Raw genomic sequence first — 27,598 nt, forward strand, 5'->3', positions numbered from 1 at the left:
TCACAGCCTCTGGACGCATGAAGAATATCAAAATAGGGTACAATTTATTTTAATAAACTGAAAAAATAAAAGAAATCCATTTCAATGCAAAAGAAGTCGACAGAAAATCAATGTAGTTTTACTAAAATATCATAAAAAAAGAAATATAGAGAATTGAAACATGCAATAATCTGTGGAATTACAGTTCCATGGGATCATGTTTAACGTAACTTCTTTGCTCATGAAAGGATAAGAAAGTAAAGTAATGCCCAAGAAAATATTCTTTTGTCAAGTTTGGTAATTGAAATGTAAAAAGAAATGTGCAAAATATCAAGGAAATATGTTTCTTTATCAAGGCACTTGAGATCAGTACAATCAAATATGAAAGAAATGAATGATTTTAATCTAAGAATAAGATCACAAAAACTGACATTAATTAGACCATGCATATTCTTAATTTGTTCATTATCTTTCAAATTGCATGGGAAAGGCTGAAACAGAAATACATCATAAATCTCGTTTAAAGTCACATCAGGAAATAATGGAAAATACCTATTACTAAAGAAGCCAATGAATTAACATATAGTTTGGGTTGATAGCTTGATAACATGTATTTTATTGTATCCTGCGATCATCTTGTACAGAGGATAAATTTAGATAGCAAAAAATAATTCATCACAGGTCTACATGTACATATGTGTTTATACATCAAAATGTAAAAAATTGCACATAATTTTCCCTCTTCTTTTACACTTCAGAATTCAGACAAAATGTTATAAAAAGAAATTGAAATCATGCTTTTCTCAAAATATGTTTACACCATGAAAAATGAAAGCCACTGGTAGGGGTAGATATATTTACACCTGACTTGATAAAGCACATTCACATGTGCCACTCAACAGCCAGAGCCTCTTCAAAGATGACAAAAAACAAACATAAATAAATTGAACATTACAACTGAAAGTTCATTAGGGAGAAACAATCCCTTACCACCAGACAGAAAAGTCAAGACTATCTATCATTAACTGCAAATGTTTAGATCCTATCTGAAAAGAACTGAAGTCCTCAGTCCAAGATGTAACAAAATATCTTGAATCTCTTCATTCTGAGTGTTCAACATAACTCCAGGAAAGATCACTTTGGAATGAGCTCCAGCATTTTTCAAGAAAACTGCATGTTCAGTATTTTTTTTCTATTCCATTTAATGAATGATATCACATTCATGACCCATGGTCACACTTTCCACATTCTTAAGCACCATGCACACTACAAATCTGGAAAGGTTTTGGATCATTGCCTAAAACTGATTCAACTATTTCCTTTAATGAGCAGTCCTTACATAACATTAGGAAACTTCCACTCTCACTGGAGAGTGAGCTTCTCATAAACCATACCAGACAACATTCATACATCTTGATATGAAAAGCTGCAAAGGTAGAGAACTCTGCCAACATTAATACATTTCTTGCATTGGGCAGTTTCATGACTGGTCTTGAAGACATTACATTATTGACAACCATAAAATTAAACCATACAAAACAAATAATTAAATTATTAAAGCATTCACAACAAATTGGAAGCCAAGAGTTTTAACAAAATAATGGACACTAGGTTATTGCATGTTTTTTAGGTTCATTTGCCTTTGGGCCAGATAAACTGGCATTGACACATACATATTCGTTTAAACCAAACTTTGTTCAAAGCACAATAGAAACAAACTAAACATTATCACAGAAGTTAGTAATACCATCAAAGACCATTTGCTAATAATTTGATTAATAACTGAATATCAACACGTTGAATGATGTTCTTCCCAGAAATTCCCTTGCATATTTTAAAAACTGCATCAATTTGCTACTGTTTAAAAGTTTGATTTGATTTAATCTAATTTGAAATTTGGCTTCAAGACATGGGCCCTGTTATGTTAATCAATACTTCCTGGTGACCTTGAGGATGGGTGGGGAGGGAGGATGGGTGGGGGAGGGGGAGATGGGGGAGGGGGATGGGTGATGGGAGGGGGAGCCTCCTAGCTTGGATACTTTTTTTGTTTTTATCTCTGCACCAAAATGAAATGTGTTTTGAAATCACATATACCTCTTTGACTACTGATGCATTGTGTTATCACCCCTATGAAGGTAAACATAAATGCTTGCCTTCCGCTCATGTCTCTAGGAATAATTTATTTTGCAAACACCTTTTGTAGCATCTCAAAATGTGTGGCATGGAACAGCACACATTTCTCTGGAAGAGATACTTTACAATCTCACATACCACATAACTATTCCCTCAGAGATTGAACACCTCTCCCCCCCTCCCCCCTCTAAACATGTTTTCGATATGTTCACCTATGCCATTATTGTCCAAAATATCCACAACTTATTTAGCCATAATAATAAATTTGATTACAAAATATCCTTCAATATACTTAACAAAGGACAGAGATGTGTTGATTTCATCATGACATTCTTCAGGACAAATTGGTTGCCTAACAACAAAAAAGACAGGAAAAGAACCCAAACCAACTCACTCTAAAACAAAACATTAAGGCTTTATTGTCGTATGAAAATATTAAAGAAAATAAAAAACAATGATGGCATAAAATGTAGAGTGATTTCAAAATGAAAAAAAAGAAGAGAAAATCAGCCTAAAAATTCGATCCAATAAATAAATCCCCTGGTGAAAGCCTGCTTAGTAATATGACCAATATTTGCATTTGGAGTAGAGTTTGACTTTGGTATGGACACAGGTCTCATATAGCAGGCTTCAGAAAATGTACTAAGACTTGCTACATGTTAGATCACCAATCCAAAGTAAATTGTACTATGTCCTTGGCTCTGTGAACAATGCCTGTATTTCAGATTATAAGAAGAAGAAAAAGTATACAAAAATAAACAGAATGGCATGATCTGGAGGCATATCCACTTCTGAAAGTGCCTGAGTGAGATGTTTGCAAAGAAACGACTTTGTTGTCTTGTTTCTTCTGTCACAAGAAGAGAGGAGGGCAGTCTCTGATACTGTTTCCTGGTTGAGTGAAAAATTTGTTTAGACGACAGCACCAACTTGATCCTTCAAGCATCGAACAGTCGGCCTTCATTCTCCATTTGCCCCTTGGGCACAGCCGTTGACAACAACAGATGATGATTTCTTACATGCAGAGTCCACACCATTCTCAACAACATCATTGAGTGGTCTCTTCACAGTTTTGCTGACAGTTTGTTCAAAGGAACAGTTTCCTTTGACTGGCACTTCTTCTCTCGAGTCTCTCGAGTCTTGGAGTATCGGTGTGAGTCCATTAGTTAAATGCACACTATCTTGGTTAGCTTTGGTGTCTCTAGGAATGAATGGATGGTGTTCCCTTGTCTTTGGACAATCTATCAATCTCTCGATGTAGTTGAACAAAACCCGCATGAAGTCCGGCACACCGTCGTAGCCTGGAAGAAGGAAAAAACAAAAACAAGAGTAATTTAGATGCTGCTTGTAAGTGTCGGCTTGCATGGTGATGTAGATATACAGTAGGCTTGCGGGTACTCCATGAGTAATTTAATCTCTTTCATTTCATTTCTTTCCTATCATTTAACTTGCAAGCAGAGAATACTTAAATGGTGTAACAAACAAAATTACTTCATATAAAATAAGGATAAACAAAATTTCAAAGATGCACACTCGTAATCTAAATATGTGAGGAAACATTGTGAATGTATGATAAGTTATAAAATACACATTGCTGATTGTTCCAAAGGCATGCAATCATTTCATTGGTGTTTAATTAATCTTCACCTGTTTCATTCTATAATTGCATGATTGTCTATTTCAATAAACATGAATATATGTCTATTCATATCTTAAGAGCTGATCAAGAGAGACTTTAGAGCTAGTATCAAAACACTCGTGCGTACCATGTTTCAATCATCTTATTTATCTGGCAAATTTCCAAAATTTTCATTTGACATTCTTTCGGATAGCTATGTACCGACTATTGCAATGAATATTCTGCACATCAAAATCATGATTTTTTTTCTTCTTCCGTCTAAGGGCGCGTTCATGCTTGATTTTGACGGCCAGAATCAGGCATCTGTTACGCGTTTAGTTTAAAACACGATTGCGTTCATGCTCACTTTTGTAGAATCACCGGAAAAACGGCGATCACGATCGCCGATTGTAAACTCACAAAAAGATGCGTTTACAATTTGTAAACGCGTTTAAATGGGGTCAACGCACTGACCTCTAGTGGGTCTACGTAGCATGCGCACACAGGTTTGCGAATCCAGCTGAAGGCCACCCAAGGAGAATTGCCTGGAGAAGTGAGCATGAACAGTGCACCGTGGAACTGCGATTACGATGAGTGTTTACGATGAGCGTTACAAATCGCTCATTCTGCCTTCAAAATCAAGCATGAACGCGCCCTAAGTGTTCTTACCTGGGAATGCATTAACATCAATAACATAGTGAAGGCCTGTATCATTCTCTACAATGACGTCTGCACCAATCAGAGACATCTGGAGGCCATTGTGTAAACAGTCTGCCAGAGATTTGAGTACTGCTGAGCAGGGCTCTAACATGACATGAGCAGCATCGGTCTCATCAAGCTACCAAGAGAGGGAGTAAAGTGCCTGATTAAGACTTTATAAAGGTAGCAGGGTTTACCGAACAAAGGTTTGTTTCTTAACAGTACACTTCCAGGATTCCAGTATACTTCTTACACTACAACACAACTTTTATGAATTTATCAAAATTGGAATTCCTGTAGGAAAGTCAAGAAGATGTTGTAATACTTCACAAACAGCATCATGAAGGTCATAGTTCTTTCATGACGTACTTTAGAAAACATCCAGAATTCTAAACAGGACTGACGCTGAGTACATGTTTTGAAAGCAAACTTATTAGCATGCGGTTATACAAAACAGTTCATTCCAAGGATAGCATTATTATTATTTCTAAATTGACATGTATTACACTTCTACTTCAACTACCTAACATATATGCAAATCTGGATCCCATTTCTTTCAGGGCTGATCTCTTGAATAATAGAGATTGGAAGAGCTTGATAACATACCTCATTCAGGAATGATGTTGAGTTGAATTTGGATACATCATGGCTGTCAAAGAATATTGTGCTCTGGCCTGAGCCTGCAGTGAAGGGGAAAACGAATTAAAAGGAATCGAACATTGTGCAGGGTATTCTCAACAAATGTGAATATTAACTCATTATCCCCTACATATACATACACACAGGGCATTGGACCAACTCAGATACTGGAAAGAACTGACTGACTGACGGTACATAAGAACTTCAGACTGACTGCAATGGTTTGTCATGGCAACACATTGGTTTCAATATAAATATCAAACTGGGGGAATCCATGAAAAAGCATGGGGGATCTTGGAAGGGGAGGGGGTGAAGTTTGTATGGGTTGAACTGGGGATGATCACGAATGTGTGTGTGTGTGGGGGGGGGGGGGTGGGGTCAATCAAGTTATGAGAGGTTATTAGGAGAATCATGTAGTAGTGCTAATGTAGGACCAAGTCACTAAACTTGGCCTAGCATGGATCAATGCATATTACACATTTCCATGGAGACGATCACTTACCTCCTAATGTGAAGTTTTTCACTGACGGTCGCTTCACTACAAAGTACTGATCTCCAATGATAAAAACCTTATGGAGTAAGGCATTGTGATTGATGAATGTTTGAGCTACACAAGGTGGTTTGATGTCCTTTAACCCAGCTTCATTGAATATTAAAGACATCTATAAAACAGAGGAATAAAAGAAGGAGGAATAAAAGAAGGAGGAAGAAGAAGAAGAAGCAGAAGAAGAAAAAGGAGAAGAAGGAAAAGGACAAAAAGAAGAAGAAGAAGAGTAAAAAGGGAAGAAGAAGAAGAAGAAGAAAAACAATAAGAACAAGAGATAAGAAAATGAGAAAAGAAATAAACATTGAGTGATAGAGACATATTTGTGAGTGGTGAGTAAGATAGACATATCTATAAACAAATTAAGTCTCATGTGTAATATTGGCAAGCTTCTGCTACATACATGAGACAAAATACAAACAGGATCTAATTTCATTTCCTTATTATTGATTGCACTTGAAGAATCAATTAGCAAAACGCAAGGTAAAACAAGAAGGATAATATATCACACCAACACAATGTTTTAAATAGCTTTCAAAGACATTGATAATCATCTTTTGATACTGGTTCATCATATCTCCCATCTTCTTCTTCTTCTTCTTCTTCAAGTATCGTTGATTGCCGAGTGCACAGTGCAAGTCAAAAGGCTCTAATTGAGCCTGAAGATGTATTCATTCTCTTTTATTAAAATCATTCAAATTCATTTGAAATATAAAATGTGAGTTTCAAGTTTGAACCATTAAAGAAAAATGAGTAGAGAAAAGATCATGCATAATGAATTGTCCTCCTTTTCTGACCATAATGAGTTACAAAGCCTTATATCAAATCATTTCTCTAATAAATTGGGTAATTACCTTGTGTGAAATGAGAGATCCGTGGGCTTGGGAAGGCTTACATACTGTACAAAAGACAATACAATGGGCACAGTTATTAATAGATCCTTACCATACCATTCAACATAAAGACCCTGCAAAGTTAGAAATGTATATTTACAGTTATTCCTATCTTTTACGGGTGCACAATACAACCACTGAATTATATTTCATACACATATGGTTTTGTCGCGTACCAGCCTAAAATCTTGAGAGGTATTTGCTGTCTAACACATTGATGGTCTATACAGACATATTTGGATTGGAGATCTATGCTGGAAAAGCCATGCTAGATTGCTGATAAACATGAGCTGAATAAACAACTGAACTGCAAGATACTTAGTCATCAGTTAGCAAATAAGCACAAACAGAATTAACATTTCAACTGATGCAGTATTGATCATAGGACTTTAGTAAATAGTATTAAATACAAGTCATCTGTAACTCAATATTTTTTTTCAAACTGTTTCTTATTATCCCTTTATAAAATAATTTCTTATTACTCAAAATGCCCAATGGTATATTTTATGTACCTGAAACTCTAAAAGCACTTTGTGGATGAACTCTTCTATTTATGTTTTCTTTATTTTAATCTTTTTTTTTAATATAATCTAATAAACAAATAAACAATAACAATAATAGTTTGAACATATTTGTGGCTTACACCCAGTAAATAAGATCGATTGATCGATCTGTAATTGAAAAACAAGTCAGAAAAAATCTTGGAACCAGCGGGATTTGAACCTGCCATTTGAACCTGCTACAAATATGTTCAAACTATTGAAATTTCTCCCAGGAAGCATTACATTTATAAAAGTTATTGTCCTATGGCGGACTAATGAATATTAATAAGTCAGAATGAATCAGGAGAGCTGGTTCCCAGATTTTTTCTGACTTGTTTTTCAATTACAGATCAATCAATCGATCTTATTTACTGGGTGTAAGCCAAATATGTTCAAACTATTGAAATTTCTCCCAGGAAGCATTACATTTATAAAATAACAATAATATAAATAATAAAAAACAATAATAGTAATAATAATAATAATGTTGGTTTTCATATGGCACTTCCTGACAAAATAAGTCACTCAAGGCCCTACAACATGCTGACCATATTGTCAAACAGACATACACCATATATATGTAAATGATATTCATTACTTTCCCTCAATTTGATGGCTTACCTAAAGGAAATCCCACTTGAGCCTTGCGTAGAAGCTGCATAATCTCAGTCTCTTTGGTTGTGTGGATCTCTACAAAGTTGGGTACTTTAACTTTTCTGTGAATATCTAAGAACAGATAAGTAGATTTGATACAGCATTAAAAATGGAGTATGCAAGCAAAGACCTGACAGTGAGTATTGAAATATAAAAATGGTGGCTGGGAGGGGGATGAAGAGAGAGAAAGAGAGAGAGAGAGAGGGGTGGTGGGGGGGGGGGGTGGTGGGGGAGAGATGGGGAGGTAACTTCATGTTCTTCAACATGCATGGTTGGCTAATTTAATCATGAAATGCTAATAAAATCAAGCTTTTACTATTCTATGATTTCAAGAAAAGGTCCATGTTTGCCATATATATGAAAGCAACATGAACAGAAGAAGAAAAGAAACAGCATTCTATATCTTGAGTTCCAGTGATTGAATTTAAAAAAATGTGCTGTTCTGCGGGAGAAAGTGGCTGAAATAAATTAATCCAAAATTGTTTATCAGGTACTGTAGCAGATGATTTGATTTTCATTAAAAAAAAAAAAAAAAAACTGGCTAGACATCACGGTCACCGAAAACACCCTCACATTTGCACATATCATGTGACTACATATGCCCATGCCAAGACTTTTAGCCATATTTACTAAAAAACTATATCACTGTTTATAATTTGGCTATTAGCGGTACATTTTCTACCAAAATTGTTTGGCCGGTATACTTTCCTCCTGGGCTCCCTTATTTGAGCATTGTTATAATTACCATGGTTACTTTGGAGGGAATCTAGAAGGACTTGGTAGCTGATGTTGCGATCCATCAGGTTCTTGACTGCACTTAGAGGATCTAAGACCACCACATCGGGATTGAGTTTGATGTATGTCTGCAAAGAATCAAGAATTATAGTTATGAATGCAAATATTGGATACATTGTGTTTACACACTACATTTGCCACACTACATTATCATCTTTAAACATTTGGCATTCCCTGTACCTGAGAGGATAAACAAGGGAAACGCTCTCGGCGGTCTCGCCTGCATAACGCAATTCAATATGATAAACCAGAACGTCAATGACGTAGCGCTCATCCGCATCCCACAACAACAAATATCGTAAATTTTATGTGGTACACTTTTGAACTGGTCAAAAAATAGAAATTTGATGCCAGATACCAGATAAGGCAAAATCGGTCAAGAAATGAGGGAAAAGAAGCAATTTTTGTTATTTTTGGAATAAATTTGCATAAATTACCATAATTAATTAATGGAGAACAATTTCAAAATTCTGTGTAGAAGTTTAGTGTACCAAAGTTAGCTCTACGATATAAAGCAAACCAAATCAAAATCGGTCGAGAAATGAAGGAGAAGAAGCCTTTTTTGTGATTTCGAATAAATTTGCATAAATTAGCATAGATAATGAATTTCCCGATTCTGTGTAGAAATTTTAAATTCCCTCCTAGCCCTATCATATGAAACAATCAGAATCAAAATCGGTTGAAAAATAACGAAGAAGAAGCATTTTGAAAATCTTAATGTTGATGCCACAACAAAGTCTAAGTTTGTTGACCTTAAATGGCCTTTGACCTTAACTTAGTGACCTGAAATTCTACTCACATGATTGGGGATACTTGATTACCCTATAGTCAAAGTTTAATTGACTAAGAACTTATACTTTAAAAATTATACCAAAAATTCAAAAACTTAACCTTAGGTTAAGTTTTTGATGTTGACGCCGTCGCCGTCACCGGAAAAGCGGCGCCTATGTCTCGCTTTTTGCTACGCAGGCGAGACAAAAACAAACTGAATCAGTGTGGTAATCTCTGGTCTCTCCTCCTGACACTTATTACATTAATAACAATTTTACTTCATATGCAGGTATTAAAGTCCATTAGTTACATGTTCCGACTACATACACAATTTCAGCACATCTAATGACTGTATCAAGCTGATAGCTCTACAGGAGCTTGAATCAGACAAAACATCAAATAAATTGATACCTTTACAACTTTCATATTCAAATTCCAAAATAAACAATTTAACAATACCGGTACTTGATAATTGCACAAGATAGTTATACCCCTTTCATAGTGCTTCTATCGGAGCACCAATGAAAATACTGATAGAATTTGTCTTATGTAAACAAAGTTGAAACTGCCGCTTTCCCTAATGTCCCTTTCATACTGCCGCTGAAATTCACTCGCTATGGCGAGCCCCGGCAGGAAGTGAAGAATTAATGTGCAAGCGCTTGTTAGCTTTTTTTTTTGACAGACAGCGCAGTGCAGTGGGCAGCTAGCTAGCTATAGCCGGGTTCCGCGCGTACACTAGCTTTATTCAGAACAAGATAACAACCTTTGACCATTTTCATGAGTGTTTTCTTCAAACCCATTCACAGTGGCTGTTCATCGGAGTCACACCGATAGAAAGAGAATTTAATCGCCTCTAGATTTCTCTTCTTTTCTTTGGCCAAGTACTCTATCAGCCTTTTCTCCTCTGTACCATTCATAGTGGCCGTTTCATTGGATGCGCCCGGATGCATCCGATGAATATCAGACCGCTATGAAAGGGGTATTAGACTTAGGGCGTGTTTATGCTTGATTTTGAAGGTAGAATGAGCGATTTGTAACGCTCATCGTAAACGCTCATCGTAATCGCAGTTCCACGGTGTACTGTTCATGCTCACTTCTCTGGCTCCTCCAGGCAATTCTCCATGGGTGGCCTTAATTGGTCTTCCAGCTGGATTCGCAACCTTGAAATGCGCATGCTATGTAGATCATGGTCCATGCGTAGATCCACTAGAGGTCAGTGCGTTGACCCCATTTAAACGCGTTTACAAATTGTAAACACATCTTTTTGTGAGTTTACGATCGGCGATCGTGATCGCCGTTTTTTCGGTGATTCTACAAAAGTGAGCATGGACGCAACCATGTTTTTAAACTAATCGCGTAACAGATGCCTGATTCTGGCCAGAAAAAGTGAAGCATAAACACGCCCTTACTCATGTATAACGTAGCATACATGTAGCATAGCATATGTACAACTGCCTGCTCGTTGTGACAGCTTTGAAGTTTGAACCTACAGTACATTGTACTTCAAAGATAAACTCTTAGCTGTAATTCCAGCTGTTATACCTCCTTGATGTAAAGTGCATGTAGTATAGATATTAGATAGCAACTACGTGTAGCTGATTCATTTACCTTCATAAATTGTAGCTGGCCACAAGGGATTAAAGAGACTTATAAGCTTGCAATGCCTCAGTCATGAACATAGATTTGACTAAATCGATTGATTTTAATCAACAATTATAAAAATTACACCTTTCCCCTTCATTACAAACTATCACTGAGTATATCACTGATTCCCTGCACTATGTTCATATCAGCTGTAAACATTATGTGGTTAGCAGCTCCTCCAATTAAACTCAGAATTAAGGAGAAATTTTGAAATTTCACATCCAAACTGTATACATTCATACATTTTACAACACAATATTTGTAGTTTAAATACACAACATTTTATCCCAATTCGGCATGGTTTTCATTAATCCATTTTCTCCTTATTCTAATGGTTATCATCAATGCTATTTCTTCAGTTTCTATTTTCTAATGGCATGTATCATCCTGTATTCATTTCATGCATAAAAACATTACATTAATTCACAAAATGTTCAGACTGTTTTTAAATATAGGGGCTTTTCAGGTATGTACCAGAAGTGAAGTACACATACACATGTATGTGAAGAGCTATGGATTCAAACTTTCATATTTCTCAATAATTTAACACAATCTCTTTAAATTTATAGAAAGTACGATACTGTGTCTCTTACTATCTTAGCTTTAATAATGACTGACATTTATGTTCAGTCTTCAATCAGTTATGAATCAAAGGCCACATCAACAACCATCTGTCACTCAATACAATGTAGTTGGCACTTGTGCAATGTCCATTCATGATCGCTTCAATTGCTACTGTCTTCATGGGGCCTACCCTTGTCCAACACGTACCCCCCCCCCCCCCCCCCCCCCCCCCCTCCGTATCTGATGAACATTCCTGTTCACCAGCAGCAAGTGCATACATGGTGGTAGTAAATAAGAACAAGAAAAATGATCACTCATAGTTACTAGACTGTACATACAGACTCTACAGGCTTTCTCTTTTCAGTCTACATCACATCTCTACATGAACATGTATGTACCGTAAATCTCCGCGTATAAGGCGCACCCCTAATTTGGGGAGGGGAAAAAAAAAAAATATAGATATTTTTTTGTTTTTTTTTGTTGTTGTTTTGTTGCCGAAAACCCACGCGGGGAAGGACCTTCATTTAACATCGAGATGCAGTTAAAGGCGCTGATTTGTGCTTGTAAACTTGTCACAAATAATAGTCACAATGTCGTTTTTAGAAGAATGTGTAAGATCATTAATGTAAATTAAAAACAATAAAGTACCTAGGTCTTCGGATAGAACCTTGTGGTACACCATTTGTTATATAAAAAAAATTGAGGAATTATTATTATAAACTACATATTGAGATCTATTAAAAAGATTACTTTCAAACCAAGATGACAGACAAATTTTAGTGTTGTTGTAGTTTCCGAGTGTTGAGTCAACACACTGATTACTGAGCTGGGAGAAATTGCCAGGCATAGCACCATAAATCGAAACTAAAAAAAAAAAAAAAAAAAGGCTTGAGCTGAACCTACAAGTAGAAGAGCTGTCAATCTCTGGCTGTGTCAAATTTAAGACCTTGTGTCAGGAACAGGTATAATACTACAGGGCCTATTAGGGGTGCCGCAGACTGTGCACTCAGCATAGTCTAACAGTTCAGCAACGCAGAGTATTAAACATGCTATGATTGACAAAGGTTTGTGCCTGCTAACTCTATGATAATAAATAACCACATCAATGCTTGGAGCATTCCCACCATCCTATATTTGTTCAAGAAATTTTTTGCTTGAAGCCTCTCTAAAGTGTTGAGAGTACAACAAAATTTGATGGCAAACATTCACTTCAATCGTATAAAGAAGTGAAAGAGGATGTCATTTAACACTGACTTCTGCAAACAGTACAAAAGAGCTTTAAGGCAAGGAGTTATCTCCTTGATTAGGGGAAATACATTTAGACAAAATTAGGCCTACAAGTAGTGTACATGTACAGTGCACTATTAAACTTAAACCTTCTTTCCAGAACCCATCTTCAAACCACACTCTTTAATGACTACCACAATTCTACATATGTTGTAATCAAATAAATATATATATACTTTACTAGATTAATCAAATACAAATTTTTCATTGCTAACAATTTTATTAAATGCATATATCTCAGCGATGACTGACCCTTTGGGGAAAAGAGCCTCTAAAAAAAGAAAGAAAGAAATTTTACTTTAATCCAATCAGTAGTGTCTTTGCAACTCAGCCCTACAGGTACATACAGACATTGACTGAGTAAGACTACGGACCAAGTTCGGTCAGTTTCCCTAGTTACAACATGAATGTCAACACGACTGAGTCACACAACAACATTGGGATTGTAACAATGCAAAGTCAGTGTGTACCAATAAATTTTGAGACAATCTGCCTTGCTTAAAGGGAGCGTAGCCTGACGAGACTACGTGTCTTTCCCCCGAGGCCTGACTCGGGGCCAATCGGGTAAAATAAGACTACGGACGACGCGACCGCAGCAATCACGTGCCGTGCAACATATGCGAAACCGAAGCGTGAGGAGAACTTCGGTCTGTTTCGCAAACACTGACCATGTAGAGATTAAGTCGCTGACTACCGTTAATCAAGTCCATTCATTTACGTGCAGTTGTCCAAAGGAAGAATTAGATGGCGTTATTAAATAGTGCTGTAGTCAAACGTTTAACCGTCCGGTATCCGACCGCCCATGGCGGATTCCGTTTTCATTTTCGTTTCGTTTTCCCGATTTTTTTTTTTTTTTTTTTTTTTTTTTATAATTTTTTTTTTTTTTTTTTTTTTTTTTAAAGTTTCGATTTATGCCCCTCCACCTGGCACTATGCCTGGCAATGTCTCCCAGCTCAGTAATCTGTGTGTTGACTCACCACTCTAAAACTAGAACAACACTCCAATTTGTCTGTCATCTTGGTTTGAAAGTAATCTTTGTAATAGATCTCATCCTCTCAATATGTAGTTTATAATAATAATTCATCCAACTTTTACACAAGGTTCTGTCCTAGGTCCTCTACTGTTTTTAATTTATATTAATGATCTTACACATTCTTCTAAAAACAACATTGTTACTATTATTTGTGACAAGTTCACAAGCACAAATCGGCCCCTTTAAATGCACCTCGCAGTTAAATGAAAGTTGCCGACAGAGTCGGTAAAAAAAAAAAAAAAAAAAAAAAAAAAAAAAAAAAAAAAAAAAAAAAAAAATCGTTTTTTTTTTTAAATTTTTTTTATTTATTTATTTATTTATTTTTTTAAATCGTTTAACCGAAAACCGTCCGGTTTTGACTGGCGGTTAAACGGAATTGGAGATATCCGTGATGTTACAGCACTATTATTAAACCAGTATTTGCCAAGCTACACTCCCTTTAAGAAATAATCCCTGCCATTATAAATTGCTAAACAAACATATGTTCATGTACACAAAGTCACAAACATTAGGAAGAATCATACTAAAAGATGTTCTTTATAAATATAAAATCCATAGATTCTTATAACACAGAGCAAGAATTTATATTTTACTCTAGAGGATTTGAAACTATATTTAATTATTGATCCGTTAATAACGTCCTTGACTACACTACAACAACCAATTGCGATTTTTTACTCTTTTCAGCAACTGGCACACAGGACATCACTTGGTCTAGGTGCCAATTCCAAACAACAGTATCTGCATTGCCTCAGTATGCAATCTTAAAGGCTGTGGTTCACAATTTTATGCTGACAAGGCTCTTGTATGTCGTACCTCATTGAATTCTATAGTGTGACCCGCATTGTGCTAAAGAGTTTTTTTTAATCTGTTTTTTTTTTCTTACATTTTTCAGTACTTGCCCTCTTACATGTATATCATACCTCATCGAATCTTCAAGTATTTTGTAAAGATTAGTTTGTATTTATCTTTAAAGAGAAGGTTGAGTTCTGGGAAGAGGTGAACAAAGATTTGTGGGTGTTATCATTGTATTATGCAAGTGTGGAAGAACATCAGATAACAAATGTTGCCTGAAAAGCATGGCTCTTCAAATGCCTTTCCAGTATTGGAAACGCCCAAATTTCAAAAAATGAAATGGAAGCTCTTATTACCAATCTTGTGAAAGAATATGTTTTGAATAATACATGATAAAAAATTTGCCGGGAAACCGCATACTAATTGATATATTTGGTAAATTAGTTTATCTATCATCATGTGAGAGATAAAAACGCATGTGTGCTTAGTTCCATATACATCTTTATGTGTACAGTGCTTGTAACTTTATGAAGACTGGGCCAAATTTCTTATCATTTTGATGATTCCAGAACCTTGCAGTACATCTATGCTAGATGATCAACCTTTTCTGATCGATTTCACACCGTTTCTTTCACAATGCAATCGCATGACCATAACTGGTCTTTATCTTTAATATTCTAAATATGGCATGTATCATCATAAAAATCGGGACAGACTTTTATGCCACATGTTCTTGTAGTCCCATATACATCTTTCGGTGTACAGTGCATATAACTGTACCAAGACTTGGCCAAATTTCTTATCATTTTAATGATTACAGAACCTTGCAGTACACACCAATAATTACAATGTATATGCTACAACCTGTAGATGATCAACCTTTTCTGATCGATTCCACAACGTTTCTTTTACAATGCAATCGCCCGACAAGAACTCAACTTTATCTTTAAGCAATACAGGTGTTAGAAGTCTGCATTTTTTCTTTCTAAAATAATTAAACTGAAACATCATCCTGATTTCTTTCTACTTTTCTGGTCCCTTGATTGACCACACTACAATAACCAATTGTGACTTCCGACTCCTTTCAGCAACTGGCACACAGGACATCATTTTGTCTATAGGTGCCAATTTCAAACATGGACATTATCTGCATTGCCTCAGTATGCCAGTTGAAAGGCTGTGGTTGATAATTTTATACAGACAAGGCTCTGGTATGTCATACCTCAATGAATCCTTTATATTAATGTGACCCCCACTGTGCTAAAGACACTATGAACATCACGAACAAAGAAAGCGGACAAACTATACAGTTCCTCAGGTAGACAAAAGAACATCCCTTCACTGCTGTTATGTAAAAAGGTGAATATGCATGTGACACCTGTTCTACACATTTTTTCATAATAGCAGTGAAGGGATGTTCCTTTGTCTATCTGAGGAACTGTACATTTTGTCCGCTTTCTTTGTCAGTCATGTTCATAGTGAGAGTAAACAAACCTGTTTGTTTGTTGGGCATTTTTCTTTTCAGTACTTGCCCTCATATGTCATACCAGTACCTCATTGAATCTAGAATCCTCTAAAGTATCTTTAAAAAAATAACTTTTAAAATGGTTCATATTTCACAGGGCATCCATTTGTTTAAAGATGGAAGCTGTCAATCATGTGTGCATTACAAGTTAAAGCCCACACGGTCATGTATTTTTCCCCCGACGTCCGCAACCCGGTGACTTAAGCTCACGCACGCCAGCTATTCTCCACTGCTGACGACGGATAGTCAACCTGTTCGAAACATCGAGCCACTCCCGCCACTCATCCTCTCCAAGCGCTATAGTTCTCCTTAGAACTATAAGCTAAGAAAGATAACCATCGGTCTTTTTCAAGACTACACAAACAGTCCGTTTCAGGACTACACACCCCCAAGAAAGATTACCAAAAGTCCTTTTTCAGCACTCCTCAATCCTCTCTCTCTCTCTCTCTCTCTCTCACATGGTGCACCCGCAAGCCTACTGTATAAGTCAAAATATCTTTCCAATTCTAACAAAATACAGTCCACACTGCTGACAATTCTATGCTTACCTCTAAATTATCTATCATACATCTTGCTTTGTTGTCTCCCTTTGCTGCCTGTGTAACTACATCGGTCAACTTGTGAAAGATGACCGAGAATGGGCCTTGGTCACTCAGCGGCTTCTGCAGGTCAAGCTGTGGACAGGACAATATTTGACTTTTAGTACATGCACACAGACATATGCGATGAATTATTAACATTTATCCCTGAAGATATCAAACAATTGTGTGTTATGGTCTTATGAATGAAGCAGAGATACCCTTGATCAACTGGTTAAGAAATGAATACAAGGTACATTAGGATGCCCGTCAATGAGTATGCCTAAGAAATATGACATGGACAAAGGGCAAAGGCCCAAAGAAATCTGATTCATGGGGAAATTGAGAAATTTAGGATATCAAAATTATACATAGCAATTGGTGATTAGGGACATTATGACATCACAACCTCATGACAGAGTTGCCAATTTGCCCCCATGAGCCTGCTTCAAATCATTCAAACTATTTTATTTCATTTACCTCAAACCTTTTGATCAGTGTCTCTGAATTTTCTTGGGTTTTCTCGACTTCTTGACTTTCTCACTTGATTATGACAATGGTACTTTCCTTTAATCAAAGTTTTTAAATTCTCAAAAAGTTATTCTTACCACAGCTCTTTTAGAGATTTCCAGAGTTTTAAAGAATTTTTAAAGAGCTTTCCAGAGCTGAAATTTTGTGTAATTATGGTGAACTCTTGTAAACAATTGTTCAGAAATACTAGTTGAAATGAAATCATATCAACATGTTGAACATGTCACAAAATAATTATATAAAAATGACTCCTAGAGAGACAAATGACGACCAATTGTGAATTTTCCCCCACAAGTTAAAGATAAAGACCAGTTATGGTCATGCGATTGCATTATGAAAGAAATGGTGTGGAATCGATCAGAAAAGGTTTATCATCTAGCATATAATTTTTTGTGTGTATTGCAAGGTTCTGGAATCATCAAAATGATAAGAAATTTGGCCAAGTCTAGGTTAAGTTACAAGCACTGTACACAGAAGGATGTATATGGGACTAAACGAGCATGTGGCATAAAAATCTGTCCCGATTTTTACGATGTAACGTGCCATATATTTAGAATATGAAAGCATTTGAAGAGCCACACTTTTCAGGGAACATGTTTTATCTGATGTTCTTCCACCCTTGCATAATAACAATGATGATGCTCACAAATAATTGTTCACCTCTTCCAAGAACTCAAACTTCTCTCTAATAGTCAAGGGAAAAAAAAGATCATTTAAAAGTGAAACTCTAAATAGAGCCCCTGCAAAAGAATAAAGTACCATTATATAATCTATTTCAATGCTTGGAATGTGTAAACAGAGCTGCCAACCTTGGGCATCATGGAACCATCATTTCAAAAAACAGGAGTTCATTCAAGCGAGACTTACAACCAACACTTCAAATGCATAAATGTTCATTCCTCATGCTGTTTTTTTTCCATATTATGCCCTATACGGTAGTTTATTTACAAGTAGGTAGTTTTTTGTTGTTGTTTTTTTTTGTATTATCTGCGTTACATTCTTTTTGAGAATATTTACGCCTTTCAATTTTTATTTTTTTATTTGTAAATTCATACTCTTCATGAATCTCTATCGAAGTAGTGATCCGCATTTTAGGGCATTGGGTTGACGTGCGGAATGTGCAACAACAAAAAAACAAAAAAATAAATTAAATGTTTAAATATTTTATGAAGAACAAACTTGTCAGCCATACTGTCATAAAACAATCTTGAATGAATTCTTTTTACATCAAATAACAAATGATGCATGCTTTCATTCGTTCACTATACGATCTATCCGCCCTCGTTGATGCTGTGTGTATCTATCGCACTCAGCCTAACGGCTTCGTGCAATAGATACACACAGCCTCAACTCAAGTGCGGATAGATCGTATAATGAACTCATGCGCATGCATCATGACTAGGCCATTTGTATACTAGATGAAATATAAAACTTATATATCCAGGTATACCTCAATTTTATGGAAAAACGTAATGTTTGGCAGCTCTGCATAATTTATGAATTTAACAGACATTTAGACATGTCCAAAACAAATCTACCTGCCCTGCATGCACCATTACATTTAATTATCAGGTCAAGTCCTGGCTTTTCATATTAATGCTTTCCTTTCCTTTGTATGCCAAGGAAAAAAAGACTGCCAGGTATTTGAATATAAAACCCTGAAAGAGCCCCTGCAAAAGAATAGAAGCTCTTTAATCTATTTCAATGCTTAGAATATGTAAAATGTGTGAACAGAAACTATGGATACAAGAGATATTTAGACATGCCCAAAACCAAACTACCTGCCCAGGGGCTGCCCTGCAAGGACCATTAATTAGGCCTAGCAGCCGCAGGCATTCATTGAAAAGATTAAGATTAAGGGTCCTAGAATGTATTGGTCGAAAGACACCACATGGCCAGAAGATTAAATACAATTCCTACCACGCCTACATGTAAAGAGATGATGATGCACAGCTAAGCTGCAGGCATGCATGCATGCGTATCTCTGGTATGTACAAAATAAAGACGCAATGAAATGCATCATTTTGCATGCAGTTTTATATTGCAAGGACATTGATGTGCACAATGAGACATGCATTACACTGTTAGGCTGCGCTTATACTGGGACTGTGATATCATTCAAATCAAGTGGCAGCCCCCATGACTGTGCAATTCTTGACATTTGATTGGCTTATTTCTCATCTTTACCTTTTGACCTGTTTTATAAAACAAATAATTTGTATTTTGAAGCTCGTGCATTAGTGGTATGCACTGCACTTGGTTAAGTCATAATGAGCCTGATAGTAAACTTGAAATGTTTCGATCATTACCGGTATCCTGTTGTGAGGTAACCTGTGTGCAGTGGATATTCACTATGCATTTGAAAATATGAATTATTTGTCTATAAATGGTACATGTTACTATGAATAGCGCAGCATCTTTAGCATAAAGCCTATTTCAGGCATTTCCCGTCGCTAGTTTCGCTTCCTTTACCTACCTAGTTTCGCTACCTTTATTTTATGTGACAATGACAGGCGCAGATCCAGGATTTCGAAATTCGTGCAGACCGTTATTTAAACTTACCAATACTGACAAGGTCATATTAGAAGCACTGTACTTTAATAGTGTACTGGTACCTACAAACGGGCACAATTATTTTGAAAAGGGGACATGCTCACATCACATCTCTTGTCTGATATCAACATTCCCCGTTTTCAAGTTATGCTCGCGCGCAATTTTTTTGACATTTCCATCAGTGGGGGCTGAAGCCTCTTGCCCCAATATCTATTTCCTGGTTTAATAATTTGGCCAGTGAGCGAAGCGAGTGAGCGGAAATTTGAGCTTATGTATGTTGTGAAAAGTATTAATTGTCACCAAAATATACCGAGATAAGATATAACAAATGCATATTGGTAGTTTTTAAATTTTCGGGAAAGAGAGGCTGCAACCCCATCCCGCATGAACTGCAGGTGTTTTGAAATCAAATCAGACTCCCCAAAAAAGTATTAACCAAAACGCACGAATCCAGTTTCAAAAATCCAAAAAATGTCAGCTTCAGAGGGGGGCACATCACCCCTCAGACTCCCTCTAAGAGTATTAACCGAATCGCACGAATCCAGGTAAAAAAAAAAATCAGTTTCAGAGCTAGAGAGGAACCCCCCCCCCTACACACACACACACATACAGAGACATCCCCTGTGCGCGAAAGCGTGAAATTAACGCTGGCGCTAATGCGTAAGCAGGGGCGGCGGAGCTATTTACAAAGTGGAAAGCACCAACAAAAAGGGCACCTACAAAGCAAAATCTCAAAGCGAAAATATACAATTTTTTAGACATTGGTATATACCCTTTCATTGTGATACCATTATCAGGGACAATTTCAATATTTGTTTTTCTTTATATATCATACAAGATATTGCTTAAGCATCACACTTTCGGCTGGGTGTTTTTGTCTGAATATTCATTTGCGAGCGAGCAAAGCAAAAAAATGTAAGATCTGGGAGGTCGCAGAGTGAAAAATTACATCCTATAAAGAGGAAAAAACCAAATCCTGATGGGGTTATAAGCATCACGGAAGACTGAAAAAACATTTTTTTTAAAGTGACATATAATTGTATATCTATAAATGCGAGCGAGTGAGCGAGCTTTAGGGGAAATTACTCTTAGTCGCTTTAAATTAGGTGCAAGACTAATGATGAGCAGGTTAGGGGGGCATATAATTGTATATCTATAAATGCGAGCGAGTGAGCGAGCTTTAGGGGAAATTACTCTTAGTCGCTTTAAATTAGGTGCAAGACTAATGATGAGCAGGTTAGGGGGGCATGTGCCCCCCCCCCCCCCCCCCCCCCCCCCCCGTGCCTACGTGCCTGATGATGAGAGGTTAAGGGGACACATATCGAAAGGGATAAAGACACTTATTAGAAAAGAAAAGGAGCATGTGTCAAGGTACAAAGAGTAATTATCAAAGGTTCAAACAGGGCACTTCTTACACCTGAAAGGAGGCACTCACCAGAAATGAGATAGGGCACTTTTGAGAATGGGAAATGGGCATTTGTCGATGGAAAAGGGGCATCCATCAGAAATTGATTTATCAGAGGTGAAAAGGGGCATTTATGAAAAGGGGATAGGTCCCTTATTAGAAAGGAAAAGGGGCACGATTCAAAATAAAAGGGCAGTTAGCAAAGGTGAAAATGGGCACCCATCATAGATGAAAAGAGTACTTATCAGGAGGGGAAGGGGTACTTTTCAAAGTAAAACGAGCATCTCTCAGATTTGAATAGGGGCAATTATCAGAGGTGAAGAGCGCACTGAAGTAAAAAGAATTAACTTCTCATATATGAAAATGGTCATTTACCAGAGATGAAAAGGGACACTTTTTATTTATGAAGGGCCTTATTTTTCTAAATAGCCCTTATCAGATAGGAAAGGGGGCACATGTGTTGATGAAATGTGCGCTTATCCGAGTTAAAAAGGGGAAGGGGCACTTCTTTACAAAGTAAAAGTGGCCCTTTGGGGGGGGGGGGGTACTTGAAGAGTGGGGCGAACTTTGCCCCCTACCCCTGCCACCCGCCTTATCACCTGAAAATCCAAAATGATGTTGTAGGGGCCGGGCGCGGCTTTATCATGAGTGCTTTTATGTGAACCTCCTTTTTATAAATATATTATGCTGGATTCCGACCCAGATTGCACACTCTAAAATGATAGTATGATCATCCCCAATACGCTTGTAGTTCGCGTTTGCACCCCTTCCTCCTAATCCGTCGTTAACGTCACTGCCATTTACGTATGGCCGGTGTGACCGCGTAGAATGTAACCCGCACCGATCGTCCGACTATTAGAGATCGATCGAGAGCGGACGATCGGTGCGGATTTTATCCGCGCAGAATGTCTGTGTCGGACATTCCGTGCGCGCCTCAAATGTCTGATGGACGATCCGTGCGGAAGAGGTCTCGCACCAATAGTCCGCCTGTCGCACCGAATGTCTGTACTCTAGTCCACACATATACATTATAGTGGAGGCTGTTAGGGCTAAATAGGGGTTGTTTGGTGCAGATTCTTCTAAAAGCACCAAATTTGGCCCAGAGGTAGATTATACCATACTTTTACGATTTCTTCAGGACGCCAAGAAGGGCACCCTCTGGGTATACTATATTGGGCAAATCCAAAATGGCCGCCATCTGAGTTAAAGGTCAAGCGTAGTTCCAAAAGGAAAAGCAGTTGTATGATAATAGTTTATATATTTATGGTGTTTTGGGGGTCAGAGAATCTGATTTTAATGTTCTTTCATTGATTTGAGGTCTCCTAGGGGCTACCATACTGGTCATATTGGTCAAATCCAAAATGGCCGCCATCTGATAGTTACAGGTCAAGTGTAGTTACGAAAGAAAATGGGCTAGTATGATAAAAGTTTATATATTTATGGGGTTTTCGGGGTCAGAGAATCTGATTATGATATTCTTTCTTCGATTTGAGATCTCCTTGGTTCATACCGGTAATATTGGTCAAATCCAAAATGGCCGCCATCTGATAGTTACAGATCAATAGTAGTTCCAAAAGGAAAAGAGCTAAAATGATAAAAAAAATTATATAGTAAGGGGGTTTTCTGGGTCAGAGAATCTGATTATGATGTTGCTTGTATCAATTGCAGGTCTCCTTGGGGCTGTCCTGCTGGCCATATTGGCCATATTAAAGGTCAAGCGTAGTTTCAAAAGGAAAAGGACCAGTATGATAAAAGTTGATGAATTCATGGGGTTTCCGGGGTCGGATAATCTGATTATGATGTTCTTTTATCAATTTTATTTCACCATCCTGTCCTAAGGCTACAATGAAGTCCATTTCCTGGTTGAAGAAGATGAGGGAAAATGCGCCAAATTCACACTTGAGTGGGTTTAAATCTTGGCCTGCGCCCATATGTTTCGTCAATATGCAAACTTTCCTCTGTGAAATGCATAATATATTCATTTTCGAGGATTGGCAAGGAAAATAGATAAACAGTAGAAACAGACCATGAATAAAGAAATAAACAGCTTGTTCGATTTGTTTTGAAGCATTATATTCAGAAAAAGACCCGGACAGCTTTATCTTTATTATCCATAAATAACGTCTATAATCACTGTCAGACAGGAGATAATACCAATACAAAATGCATTAAGCAACTTCTAGACATAAAGGTCGAATCTCAACTTTAGTTTTCTCATTCTTCTTTACATTTCGAAGTGTTACATGGGATCTTAATCCTTTTTTTCTACATACATCAATGCCCCAATTTAAGCATACTTTGAATCTCGTCATGCTTCAAAAAGTTCGTGGCCTAGCATTTTGCTTCTGTTGATGATCAAATAGAGAAAGCACTCTTTATAGATCAGGGAGAGTGTGAACAAAGCACGAAGTACATGTAGGAGCAGTGCAATTTAAACATCAAGGGATGGATTAGAGTTTATTTCTAAAATGAAATGAAAGGGCTATTTTATTTTCATGAGTCCTTTCACTTCATTGAAGAAATAACCTCTCTTTATATCTTAGAGACACTTTCTCTTGAAAGTCAAATAAACTCGAGAGCATCCTGGGGCTCCGCCCTGGAACCACCGGTAGGGGCTCTTCCAGGCCCCTAAAGCTGTGCCATATCATACGGATCCATTAGAAAGCAAAATAAGCCCAATAAATAATTTATATATATATATATATATATATATATATATAAATTGATTATTCAAATACGGTTTGTTGAAAAGAGGAATATCACATATGTTGGCTACTTATTCTTCAGGTTACCCATTTACCATTTACATAAACTCAAGTGCTAAAATGACTGGTTGGTTGGTTGATAGATTGAGTGATTGACTAAGTTATTGATTAATTATTATTGAACGGTTAAATTGATTGAAATACTGAATGGTGATTGAATGCTTGATTGATTAATTGATTGACTGATTGGCTGATACCGTACATTGTTGATTAAGTGATTGATAGCTGAATGTAATGGATTGTCAAGTTATGCACAAGCACACCCAGGCAGAGAGAGAGAGAGAGAGAGAGAGAAAGAGAGGGGAAGGGGCATACATGTCCTCTTGACCCTTATCCAATCTACCAAACAAAGTCCTACCCTACATTTCACCTTCCCTGCACCATGTACCATCACCCCGTCCTGACTCCCATGAACACTTAACTGAGTCTACCATGGAAAGTTACATTGCTATACGGTAATAACAAATGCAATTCCTGTTCACTCATCCATAAACCAAAAATTTTACTCAACAAACCCAAACTCATCAAAATTTATCATAAATTAGTCATATCATCCTCAATTCCGTAAGCTCCAAAGAATTTACCTCTCACAAATTGGAAAGCTAATTCCTGCGCAACCTAATTTGCATACCCTTTACAAAAGTGAGCAGTACTCAACCAAGCATGAATTATTTTCGGACTTTTTGGTGTCATATGAAAGTTGAGTTTATGAGCTTTCCACACTAAAAAAACTTTTCCCCCAGAATTATATATTTTTTTATTCGGCAGCCATTTCAAAAGTGTATAGTTTTTTTCGGGACGCACTGTAGTATATCTGATCCAAGGAGAATTGTTACAGTTTAAAAAAAACAGAACCGCCAGTGCTTCCACTCGTTTAAATAGAGTTTCCTGAAAAATAACACCCAATATCCTGGAATTTGAAGGAATTTTCTTCAGACTTTCAAAATGCCTCTTACGTGGATTTCTTATTTGGATGAATCGCTATGACGTTTTAATATATATTAATTATTGAGTGGGCTTATTTTGCTTTCTAATGGATCCATACAACATGGCAGAGCTTGAGGGGCTTGGCAGAGCCTTTTCAAGAGAGAAATTGTCTTTAGGAGAAAAAAAGAGGTTATTTCTAAAATGAAATGAAAGGGTTATTGACTTTCAAGAGAGAAAATTGTCTATAAGAGAGGAAGAGAGGTTATTTCTAAAATGAAATGAAAGGGCTCTTGTCAAATAGCCCTTTCATTTCATTTTTTCTCTCGAAATAAACTCTCTTTCTCTCTTATAGACAATTTTATGAGATGGAATTTTTAATCTGAAGCCTTTTTGTGCTCTTTGAAAATGGCATACTGAATGGGGGCAGTGCAATTTAAATTTCAAGGGATGGATTAGAGTTTTTATCGCTCTTGAAAGTCAAATAGCCCTTTCATTTCACTATAGAAATAAACTCTAATACATTCCTTGATATTTAAATTGCGCTGCCCCTACTGTGTCCTCTTTTTAAAGAGCACAACAGAGCCCTCAGATTAGGCAGCAAGTAGCAAAACAAACCCGTAACACTGGATACAACATTCAATGGGATGATGCCCATATCATTGAGTTTGAAACACACTTCTGGTCAAGAATGGTAGAAGAAGCATCTGCATAAAAAGGATGAATCCTTCACTGAATAGGGATTCTTGCTATACACTTTACCTTTGTGTAAATAATAAAAGATCCACAGGCGTGGTTGTTAGAAGCTTAAACTACATAAAACTCTCTCCAATTTTGCAGGGGGAGAGCCTTTGTCTGGAGTCTTTAATGATAAAAGGGATAAATCCTTCACTGAATACTTCAGTGAAGGATTTATCCCTTTTATCATTCCTTCACTGAATACTATATATCACTTTTGTAAAGGGTATGCAAATTAGGTTGCGCAGGAATTAGCTTTCCAATTTGTGAGAGGTAAATTCTTTGGAGCTTACGGAATTGAGGATGATATGACTAATTTATTATAAATTTTGATGAGTTTGGGTTTGTTGAGTAAAATTTTTGGTTTATGGATGAGTGAACAGGAATTGCATTTGTTATTACCGTATAGCAATGTAACTTTCCATGGTAGACTCAGTTAAGTGTTCATGGGAGTCAGGACGGGGTGATGGTACATGGTGCCGGGAAGGTGAAATGTAGGGTAGGACTTTGTTTGGTAGATTGGATAAGGGTCAAGAGGACATGTATGCCCCTTCCCCTCTCTTTCTCTCTCTCTCTCTCTCTCTCTCTGCCTGGGTGTGCTTGTGCATAACTTGACAGTCCATTACATTCAGCTATCAATCACTTAATCAACAATGTACGGTATCAGCCAATCAGTCAATCAATTAATCAATCAAGCATTCAATCACCATTCAGTATTTCAATCAATTTAACCGTTCAATAATAATTAATCAATAACTTAGTCAATCACTCAATCTATCAACCAACCAACCAGTCATTTTAGCACTTGAGTTTATGTAAATGGTAAATGGGTAACCTGAAGAATAAGTAGCCAACATATGTGATATTCCTCTTTTCAACAAACCGTATTTGAATAATCAATTTACATAATCCCCATCTGGTTATTAATTAAATCAATGAGATGTTCAACTTATCTTACAATAACTGAAATGTGGGGTGAAGGTTTTTATTCAAAGTCACAGATGTAAACTAGATGGAATTTTGACTGCGCGCAGTCGAAAATGATGCCTCCGCCATAGAGCAATTTAAACAAGTTTGGAGTTTAAATCTCCAGTGGTTCTTGAGATATCATGATAACAATCTCAATGTATGGAATTTCATAAGTTGACCTCTGTGACCCTTGACCTTTGACCTACGTGCTCCAAAATCTAATCAGATTGTCTTCCTATGGTGATACACACTATCATTAAGTTTGAAGTTTAAATCTCCAGTGGTTCTTGAGATATTATGATATGGTGATACATACTATCATTAAGTTTGAAGTAAAAATTCTCCAGTGGTTCTTGAGATATTATGATAACAATCTCAATGTATGGAATTTCATAAGTTGACCTATGTGACCCTTGACCTTTGACCTACGTGCTCCAAAATCTAATCAGATCGTCTTCCTATGGTGATACATACTATCCTTAAGTTTGAAGTTTTTACATCTCCAGTGGTTCTTGAGATATCATGATAACAATCTCAATGTATGGAATTTCATAAGTTGACCTCTATGACCCTTGACCTTTGACCTACGTGCTCCAAAATGTAATCAGATTGTTTTCCTATAGTGATACACACTATTCCTGAGTCTTAAGTTTAAATCTTAAATGGTTCTTGAGATATTGTGATAACGGTCAAACGGGACGGACGGATGGACGTACGGACGTACGGACGTACGGACGGACAACCCGAAAACAGGATGCCTCTGGCACCACCTTCGGTGGCGGAGGCAAAAAAATAGCAGTTTGTAAGATGGAAATTACAACATGTACCATCACCCCATCTTGACTCCCATGAACACACCTATCCACTGAGTCTACCAGGGAAAGTTACAATGCTACAATAAAAAATGAAATTCCTGTTCACTTATGCATAAAAGTTTGGTTTTATAAACCATGTAATTCACTCAGCAAATCATGAATGTATCATATCACCCTCGATTTTGTAAGCACCAAAGGATTTACCTCT

At 36.9% G+C, this 27,598-nt stretch overlaps 1 protein-coding gene across 1 annotated transcript in view; it reads right to left on the minus strand.

Annotated features, from left to right (window-relative positions):
• Positions 1 to 575: 575 nt before the first annotated feature.
• LOC580408 (inositol-tetrakisphosphate 1-kinase) overlaps positions 576 to 27,598 on the minus strand; it is a 34,605-nt gene continuing 7,582 nt past the window's right edge. The window contains exons 3-10 of the mRNA XM_030999759.1: positions 16,661 to 16,786; positions 8,444 to 8,561; positions 7,666 to 7,770; positions 6,464 to 6,507; positions 5,568 to 5,727; positions 5,033 to 5,106; positions 4,397 to 4,565; positions 576 to 3,410 (exon numbers count right to left, since the gene is read on the minus strand). Coding sequence (XP_030855619.1) covers positions 3,070 to 3,410; positions 4,397 to 4,565; positions 5,033 to 5,106; positions 5,568 to 5,727; positions 6,464 to 6,507; positions 7,666 to 7,770; positions 8,444 to 8,561; positions 16,661 to 16,786 — 1,137 coding nt within the window. The 3' untranslated portion in view covers positions 576 to 3,069. The remainder of the gene's footprint in view (positions 3,411 to 4,396; positions 4,566 to 5,032; positions 5,107 to 5,567; positions 5,728 to 6,463; positions 6,508 to 7,665; positions 7,771 to 8,443; positions 8,562 to 16,660; positions 16,787 to 27,598) is intronic.

Source organism: Strongylocentrotus purpuratus, unplaced genomic scaffold, assembly GCF_000002235.5.
Source record: "Strongylocentrotus purpuratus isolate Spur 01 unplaced genomic scaffold, Spur_5.0 spur5_scaffold_5, whole genome shotgun sequence".
NCBI classification, from domain to species: Eukaryota; Metazoa; Echinodermata; class Echinoidea; order Camarodonta; family Strongylocentrotidae; genus Strongylocentrotus; species Strongylocentrotus purpuratus.